This window comes from Mercenaria mercenaria, chromosome 11 (genome assembly GCF_021730395.1).
Source record: "Mercenaria mercenaria strain notata chromosome 11, MADL_Memer_1, whole genome shotgun sequence".
NCBI lineage: Eukaryota > Metazoa > Mollusca > Bivalvia > Venerida > Veneridae > Mercenaria > Mercenaria mercenaria.
In genome coordinates, this window is record NC_069371.1 from 65753795 (window position 1) to 65764202 (window position 10408).

Genomic DNA, 10408 nt, shown 5'->3' on the forward strand with positions numbered 1-10408 from the left:
TTTGAACTTTTTCTCGAAGTACTAGGTTTTCTGGCCAAATATCATTCATTGAAAATTAAAATTGGCAGCTTAACACAAACAGTTAATGGGCTCGATTGTGTACTCCGGTTTTACAAGGTACACACTTGATTCTATCCACATTTTCAGTTAATACATATTATTCTTTTTTTTTTCAAAAATCTTTTTAATCATTGTTTTTATAAATTTAGACGAAATCAAGGGTTGGGGATGGGGACGAGATTTTGTCCGCATTGATCAAATTGAGCAAGGGGATTTAGTCGATCGGGGATTTTGTCCTACACAATAGAATATTACGAGTTTTGTTTTGATATGTTAAAGTACAATAAGAAATAAATTTTAAAAAGTATAAGGAAACTTCAAAGAATTTCCTGAAAAAAATATTACGATACAAGCTAATGGACTAAACATTTTCGTGGAATTGAGTTTTCATTTTTTTTTCTATTTATTTATAAAAAGTTACAAACATGCTGGGCAAAATTATATGTCTACGTTAGTTTACTATTTTGTTTTCATTTTTTTTAGAATCTGTTTTGTTATATTTTTCAGAATTAAGAAGTAAATTACGACAAAACTGTTCTGTGTAGAATTTTATTTAGTATTTATTTTTCTATAAACGTTGGAATATGCAGAAAACTTGATGGATAGAAATGGCAGGGTAGTGTGTTAGGGTAGTGAATCCGTTAGGACAGTCGGCAGATTACCTATTCTCCGATTGTGATTTCGGTATTTTCCGGCTTTTGCGGAATGCCATGCGCACATTGAGAGCTACATTAAAGTCCGAAGAATGCCGAATTGCCTAAACGTGAATACGTAATCATACGGAAATTGCCGAGTGTCATAACCGATCCATTTCCTTGAATGTTACGAAAAGAACACTTTGATGGCTTTTCATTGTTTAAAATTATATAAAAAGATAAAGACATATTTGGAGAGAGTGCCATAATATAAAAAAATATTGAATGACATATCATTTTAGTTTCTACAACTATAATTAGTTTACAGAAATTCTATAAAGCTTCCAGTTTATCAGTTCACGTGCATCTTGAGTGTTTTATCCACGACGGTATTGGAGATGTAAGTGGAATAGGAACCTAACTTTCCAGACACAGATATGTAAATCAAATTTGCACTTTACTTTGTAAAACCCTTATTTTATTTTTATTTAATGACAAGCTCTCATGGCAGAAATAAGACAATCTGCTATACATTTAAAGAAAAATGGTGTTTTGTATTTACTTTCTTCTAGGTTAAGTTACACTATGACTAGAAATCATTTGGATTAAATCATGTGACTGTCTGTTAAAATAAAAAAGTAAGTAAGTTGAATTTGTTTTATTTCATTATTTCGTCATAGAAGTTTCACATGTTCTTTTTCAAGGTATGTACATCGCACGCAACGACCGGCCAAAACAAATCCGGTTATCGTTTGCCCTTTTGTTAGTCATTTGCTAAATAGTGTTCTTCTAGAAAATATTCTTTTCATTGTAAATTAAAATTTTCTAGGATATGCTAGTAGCTTTCAATTACGAACTTACCATAGTCCCAGTCTCTACAATGCTTTAACAGTAAGGTGAAAAAGGGGAGTGGTGCTCGAGTGACGAAAGTGCCGGCCGTTCACTCAAAAAGTCGTGGTTTGGAGCACCGCTTGGAATCCTGGGCGCAACCATTCATATCATTATGACACTAGTACTATTATTTTGAGGAAGTGGATTTGACAGTTATTGGATGAATCTTATAGTTTTTATCACAGTCGAGATAAAATTCCTTAGAATTAGTGTTTTAGACAGGGAATGGGTTTCATAAGGTGCATTCATAAGGGTTTCCACTTTTGTACAATACATCGCTTATAAGTCTTGAAAGAAGTAAAAACTTAATAGAAAAAAAAGGAAATTAAGGAAAAAATGTTGGTCACAGTGGGGCTTGAACCTACGACCCCTGAAAATTGCAGTCAAAGTAGGTTTATGGTAGGAATTGGATACTCTTCAAAAAGGAGGTACTCTATTACGGGTAGGGTAAAAACGTCATGGATAATAATCCAAAAGGAACAGTTGTGTTCAAATAACACATATACAGTGAAACCCGAAAGCAGTGTATGTATAGATATGTAAATAATGAAAATATATGAATACATAGCCAAAGTGCATCAAACAACCAAGACAAATTAAACAAATGGAAGAAATCCAGTATCCAACAAAGTGAAACCCAATATCAGTGTCTGTTGACATGTGTAAATAATTAAAACACACACGCACAAATAAAATATAGACACAAAAGAATTGGAAAATAAATGTGGGCACCGCCTTTGAAATGCCAGTGACAAGATAAAGATGTTAAATGTACACCGAACCTCCCGTGTTCCAAAGTTACAAAGTTACAGTACAGTGTAAATACAAGTATTCCTAGTCAAGTGAATCTCGTACACATTCGATGGTAACAGAAGGCATGGCATGTAAAACATAAGTATGCTCTTGTTAACTTGTATAAAAAGCAAGTGTCTCAAAACCATATAAGCATGTACGTAATGCCTTTGAAAATACGTTGCATCAAGAGAAACACCATTAAGGGCCCGACAAAACAGACCAGAAGACATTTGAGCCGCGCCATGAGAAAACCAACATAGTGGGTTTGCGACCAGCATCCGCGCAGTCTGGTCAGGATCCATACTATTCGCTTTCAAAGCCTATTGCAATTAGAGAAACTGTTAGCGAACAGGGTGGATCCTGACCAGACTGCGCGGATGCGTAGGCTGGTTAGGATCTATGCTGGTCGCAAAGCCACTATGTTGGTTTTCCCATGGCGCGGCTCATTTATCATAGCAGCTCAGTCCTAGTGCCTATCACGGAATCTACCTATTGTCCTGAACAGTCTAGTCTCATAGTAGGTGGGACATACAACTTAACGTCAGACGTGAATTCTTAAGAACACGAAGATGGATGTTTACTATAAACTCGCAAAATAAAATGACACGGAAGTTCCATAAGGGTGATATTTGCACTTATTATCTCGCCAATTAAAATGAACGCAAACGTCCCGCTTGGGTGATAGTTTCAAACATTAACTGGCCAAATAAAAATGACAAGAAAGTTACACAAAGGTGATTTTTGTTGAGACTTTGCATGCGTAATCTCCTTTATTTTGCTAACATGTTCTATATAGGTCAGCTAAATTGGCACATACTAGACTGGCCCAATCCTTCTTTTTAAATTGTTTGTTTTAGTTAAAGATAATTCAAGGCTATCAGTGGTCGATTTCATGACTTGACGGTATTTTGCAGTTTTGCGAGATAAAATGTTACTAGAATAGGTTATCGGTGGATTGTCACGCCGCCTGTTTTCCTTGTCAGGAGGCTCTGATAAAAATTGATGTATTGCTTGAAATGTCATCATACAGATAATTTTATCTTGTTTTCTGTGTTTTTGTGTATAACTATCTTGGTTTCCTGATAAAGGTTGTCTGGAATGTCAATTGGAAACATTAACATAGTCTTCCTATCAGGGACAGTGTATAAAAATTTGAAGTCGTATTTTCTCTTCATTATTTTGGAAAATCTCTAGAAGGAAAACAAGTATCAGAAATACTTTGTTCACTGCATCGTATTTTTTCAAACCAGTTTCCTAATTCTGTAGCCCTCTCTATAAATGACTTTGTTTCTAGTTTATAAAGATAATACCCTTTCCAGATACTATCATTTAAAACGAGATCTTTAATCAATTAACATTTATTACTTCTTGTGTCATGCTAACAGTATCTTGCTTCTAATTATTTGAAATATTTATCTCACTTATATATAAAACACCACTACATACGAAACGTTGGTCCGTGTAAGGATGTATTTCATACGCTTCCAAAAGATCTTTCTATAGATTTAATTTACAGGCCGAACAATCGCAATACTTGTTACCATAAAAATACAATTAGATCTATACTTGTTTATTCCGAAAAAAAACAACAACAAAAACATATCAAGCATTTATTAAAGGATTTGATCACAATATACTATAAATATTGTATTGCTTAAAAGCGGAAACCTTAACTCCAATAAACTAAAATGAGTTTTAATTATTGCTATAATCACAAAGCAAGTTCAAATCTATTAAATAAAGTCAGAATAATTATAATCATTTTACCATTTCAGCATTGTAGTTATCTACCTTCACTGTGTATAAAATGTATTCAGGAGAGTTTGTTTTGTTTGTTGGTTTTGATTTTTTTATATGGGGGTGGTGGGGGTGGAGGGAATAGGGGTAACGCCGTTTTTTAACAGTGTTTCAGTTAATATGACTAGTGTTCCTGGATTCTGTACCAGTACAAATCTGTTCTCCGCAAGTAACTGCTAACTTCCCCCTAATGAATCAGACGAATAATTTTAGACAATACGTCTTTTATCAAATCGCCACAAAGAACATACGCCTCGCTCGAGAATTGAACGCGCAACCCCGCGACCCGTAAATCTGCGCACTCCCTACCTAAGCGTATTCTGGGGAGAGAACTGGAATTTTAATATTGTTGCTAACAGGCGACCAAAATTATTCTTGATTTTATTACTGACTTACAAAAATGCAACTAACAACCCGTTGGCTGCTTACATCTCCTACAATGCACAATTTAGTGACAATGTTAGCTGAGAGATCCAATAAATATTCCTAAACAACCCGATATATTTTCTTGTTAACCAAAGAAGACATTAACTGTTATTTGCCGCAAAAGCACGTTTAGTACGTCACAATTATTACGTCATAGTGCCAAACATTACAGCAGTGCGCTAGAAAAAAACACACACAGAACTGGCAAATATTTGGTGGCTGGCGTCAAGGATGTAGATGATAATTCTTCATATCGTGTTAGAATCTAAGTAATATATCTAAAACAGTAATTTGCTATCATTTGAGCTGCGTTTCCGTGAATCCGAATTTCAAAACATCAAATCACTGTTTGGGATATATTATTCCTTATCTGTTGGGCATACGTGTTCTTCCTTCTTCCCTATGCAGCTTCAAGTCTCATTATCATGCAATTACAATGAATAACTAAAAGCAAAAGTATGCCAATAGAACAATAAAATACTTGTACATCTAATTGTTTATATATTAAACTTTTGTATTGGCAATTTAGTTCAGTTTAGTCTAAATGCAAGTATATTGATTTGTAATATAATTATAGAGAAAATACCTACAATTTAAAGTTGACAAACAAAATAACGGAGAGTGCTTATAAATAACATTTAAGATTTAGTGTAATATTTAAATCTTGACTGAATTATTCTGTTCAAGGCAACTTTTTAAGAATTTTCTGAAACTTCTCATTCAGTTTCCATGTAGTCTCTCTTTTAGATATTCGTCCCTTCATTAAATAACTTAAAAATTGACATTATAAGAAATCACTTATAACATCGTTTTTTAACATACAGCTAACTAGTACATAGTTTCATACAGGTGCATAGAAAAAATAATGTAGGCTAATTATTTTTCCCAGTGGTACATCTCTAGTACTATATCTAATAATAATTGTCACATACCAGTCAAAAGCCATCCCTTTTATTTGCACTGGTCTAGGTTCAAGTCTGAACAAGAAAACCGATTCAGCAATTTTTAGTAATGCGTTATCAAGCCTTCAATGTCATTCTCAAGGACAGGTATCATACAAAATATTAGTAAATTGACGTAAACTGCACATTTTATCACGTACAGCTGCAATTTCTTCACGGCTGTTAATCAATACAATCAATGCACACAGAAAAAGTGATCACACTGGATATAGTGTTTAAAATCAAACTGTCAAAATTTAATCCATTTAACAGAGAAAAAGATAAATAATAAGGGTCCAAACATGCACACCATAAAAACGCATTCATCTGATGAACTAAACGATATCATAAATAATATAAAAATACAAGTTTCATTTAAAGACTTTGTTATATATATACTCTGAACAGTTATTTACCGACATCAGAATAACAATGAAGTAAGAACACATGATTCAGCACGTGGAAATAAAGCATAAGCAAGTATTGCATACAAGACAAAAACACATGGATCAGCACAAGAAAATAAAGTATAAACAATTTTTGCATGCAAGACAAAAACACATGGATCAGCACAAGAAAGTAAAGGATAAGCAATTATTGCACGCAAGACAAAAACACATGGGTAAACACATTAAAATAAAGCATAAGCAACTATTGCATGCAAGACAACATACATGGATCAGCACAAGAAACTAAAGCAACGCAATTATTGCATGCTAGATACAAACATACGGATCAACACATGCAAATAAAGCATAAGCAATTACTGCATACAAGACACTACAGCTGCTAAAATAACACACTGATCAGCACAGAAAATGAAGCATAAGCACCATTGCAGGCACCCAAAAAAAATTGCTAAAGTAACAAATGAATCAGCACAATAAGATACAGCTTCTATTAAGCACTCACTGTATACTAGAAAAACAACTTTCTTGTATTTTGTGCATGGCAGGTTGAAACAGCTGTGTTTGTTTTAATCTAAGATACTCTTTAACAATTTACAGTTCTAACAATTATTATTTAGAACATACGAATTATACCTTCTTGTACCATGCAGTCACCTGCATTAAGCAGTCAGTCAATTAACTTCCCAAACTGACGTTTTGTTCCAATTTAAACTTGTCTAACACGGCCGTATTGTTTCTAGTAAATGCAACACTTCTGAAATACTTTCCTTATAAGCTACAAATACTTATAGTTTAATACGTTGTTGCAAATCGAATGGTATCTTCTTCTACCTTTGGTACTTCTATAACTTCAGCAATTTCCTGTGTTTCGGTGTAGACCATGCTATCGTTTTTACATGTGTCACAAGGTTTTTGTCCAATGTCCCGAATTTGTAAAAGTCTTCGAACAGGTTTTTGATTTTGCATTTCTAAGGCAGTCGTGCTGTTTACAGCTGGTTGTATTTGATTATCTTTCGCGTGAGCTGTTTTTTTCTTTTTTCTTAATTTCTTACGTGGCAAATGCGACATCAGGGTGGATATCAGACCTTTGTCAGATAGATCGTAACTCTCTGTCGTTTCTTTATGCTCATGAATAGAACTCAGACTCCAAAATCTTCTCTTAGTGTTTGAAACCCATTCATTATTTTCATATCTTAACTTCCTATTCATAAAACCAACTTCCTTACACATACAACGAGGGAGGAAGCTTTCTAGAAATAGAATAACTGATAGTTTTTGTAAACGACAATGCATTTTTGTAGCAGTCATGCCTGAGACGCTATGATTGCTCATCAAATCTGTGCATGAGTTTGACATCATTGCTATAAGTGCATTAAGTAACAGTATTGTTGTTAACAGCACAAAAAGAACGAATACCATTACTGCTAGTATTGGCTGTCGAGCTTGAAATAAGATATCTATTTCTCCAATACCAAGCATAATAGTAAGCATTTTCATGATTGTTTTTCCAAAATATTCGAAGTCGTCATTATCAGTGTCAGCCCCTTGCATTGCCATGTACATTGCAATAGAAAAAGCTACCAGAAATATTCCCATGACAAATGCGAATTTAAACATGTCTGATATAACTCTTTGTATCAGAACAGTAAAGAAACTAAACGTTTTAAATGTTTGCAGGAAAAACATAAATAGATACCAGCCTAAAATTACTGCAAAGAGAAGGCAGTAATTTTGATAGTCCAAGAATGAATTTTGCGTTGCAATTGAAGCAAGAATGAGATCGCATATGATCAATAGAGAAAATAGTAAAAAGTATATTCTGAATAATAGGTTTGAGTATGGTGTACTGAAATGGCGCCGAACACTTTTAAGCCTAGAAGAGGATGTCTTAAACTGAAAACGTCCTAGATAAACCCTACTGCATTCTATCAGCATGTAAATCACACCGATTATACAGCCGATGACTGACACAGAGGTAACAAAAGCGTCAACAGTAACAGGGTATTTATAAGTGGTATCCCTATTTTCTGCTGGCACAAGTTTTGACCTGTATAAGGCAGCCACGGAAAGGAGGATCATAAAAAGAAAATGAATAACAAACCATATACGGAACAACAGTTTGTAATGTTTCCATTTTTCTATGATAACCTCTCTGACGGGCATGAAATCAGCAAACAAGAATGCACTTGTTGTTTGCTGATGGATGAGGTACTCCAGTATCGATTCGTGATATTCCTGCTTGATAATCTCGTGCTCGTCTTCTGCCACGTCGTTTTCAAGTGCAAGTGTTTCGATTTCGGTGATGTCGAAGACTTCTTCATTAAAAATTCCGTTGCTTGATTCTCTGGTACAATGTACCTAAAAAGAAACCGATTTCGTGAGAAAATTGTCTGAGGAACTACTCTTTGAAATTGTAGCCTTATTAGAAAACACAATTACCAATGACGACAATAAAGAAATAAACAGTCAGTCAGAGGAATCCACGTTTTGACCCGTCGATAAGCACTAGATTGGGCTTAAACATAAATAAATAGCAGTTTGTTTTATTAATCCCCAAAAAAAACCTTCGACTTGAAAAGGTCCTCTTCTGAGAGGAATACAAGGCCTTTCATTTTTATACGCGACATCACTGAAATTTATAGAAAATTAAAAGTTCAGATACTCCTGGAAAATATTTACGAAATTGTACTTATTTAATCAACAAAATTAAAAGCGATAAACAGATATACCTCATGCTCCATGATAAGCTTAAATATCTTATACTGTTGCCTTTTAGCAGCTAATTGTAGCGGGTTAAGGTTTTCGTTGTTCTTCATCATCAGTAGTTTATTAACTTTCTTTTTCTTCCATATCTTCTTTTCATCCAAATCTTGTGAAGGCAGCTCATAGTCTAATACGTAATGTAACATTTCCAGTACATCATTCATTTTGTCTGGTTGAACATGAGCATACTTGATCAAAGAATGCACGATGTTATCCCCTTTGTGGTTTGTCACATCAAGCTCTGAATTAAATTGTTCTAATACTATGTGAAAAAGTGTCTTGTTGCATTTGAGCACGGCGACTCCCAATGGTGTTCCAGCCATCATAACTGTGTTTTGAAACGCAGAACCTGAAGCGCGGACATGTTTTATCTTTTTGTCTCCATTGAAAGTTGCCATGTTTTCAAGGCAGTCTGTATCCTCTTTCAATATTGCTACATGAAGCGGTGTTATACCTTCGAATTTCCCCTTCTTTTTTGGAAAACAAATCATCTGAGGGCACGACTCTATTAACATAGCTTTTATGTTTTCAAGGGTGGTTTCTTGTTTGCTTTGTTTTTCAACTGATATTGACATTGCGCGCAACAACAACGATTCCCCATCCTCTTCTGTTTGTAAAGCGTCATTTCTCAAGTGTTCATCTGTTATTGTTTCTTTCAAAATACCTTTGTCAAGTAGACGGTCATATTTTTCCGATCTTTTTTTCTTAAAAAATTTTTTGAACGTCTTTTCAATATCTTTCAGCTTTTCAGACTGCTCTTTTTTATTTTTTTTCACTGTTTCCAAATCCAAGATTTTATCGTCTTCCAATTTGAAAGTCGATAATATTTCTAACTCGCGGTAAAGCACTCGAATTTGAAAATCTGTTTTTGCCCATGCTATATCTGGTTGTTCTTTCACGCTAGTTTTAGAAAAACAAGACATTCTGAGTAATTCTATTTAAAATATTGATGCCGTCCCAATCGACTTCAGCGTTTCACCACCAATAGTCTACTGAAATCCGCGCTTTCTATAATTCCCAGGTAAATTTAGAGAAGAGCTTTACAAGTTAAAGCTTGCCCAAGTCTAAATTGTTTCATCAATATCTTATTTTCTATTCCCTTTCCTGAAAAAAAAGATTGAATTCCTGCGTTGCAAACGTTCTTGTTTAAAGAATTGACTTCAACAGGTAAAATAAAACCTGTTAACTTCGATCGATGTCACCAATAAAATGCCTGCATGTTATCCTCTTAAAGAAAAGGTAGCCGGTGTTTAAACAACCAAAGATCTGTCCGATGGTTTTCGATATATTACGATACTTTAAAATAATTTAAGATACTAATTTCTTCCCTTAAGGACTGATAAAACATATCAAAGAAGAAACACGAAACTCGTATGAACTTCATTAACTAAGAACACTTGAAATTTACATTTAAGATAAGCTGGAGAAAACAAGTTCAGTCATAGGGCAAATTAAGGTTCGTATGGAACACGCACGCACGCAGATACGCAACCTAAAACATAAATAAATACAAATACACGTATGAAAATACAAATAGAGAGAGTACAGATTGAAAATATCTAGTTATCTTATCACCGTATGAATGTATACAGTTAAGGACTGTAAAAACAATTTATCTATTTATAAAGGATATTACATGAGTATCTTTTCATATTGAATTATTCAACGAATTATGAAATAGTAAAATGCG

General features: G+C 34.1%; 1 protein-coding gene across 1 annotated transcript; it reads right to left on the bottom strand.

Moving 5' to 3' along the window:
- Nucleotides 1-6747: 6747 nt before the first annotated feature.
- LOC123532345 (transient receptor potential cation channel subfamily V member 3-like) lies at nt 6748-10087 on the bottom strand. The gene is made up of 2 exons (XM_053518159.1): nt 8685-10087; nt 6748-8313 (listed from the first exon to the last, which is right to left on the bottom strand). Exons 1-2 carry the CDS (start codon nt 9639-9641, stop codon nt 6748-6750), a joined length of 2523 nt encoding a protein of 840 aa, XP_053374134.1. The 5' UTR covers nt 9642-10087.
- Nucleotides 10088-10408: the final 321 nt, after the last annotated feature.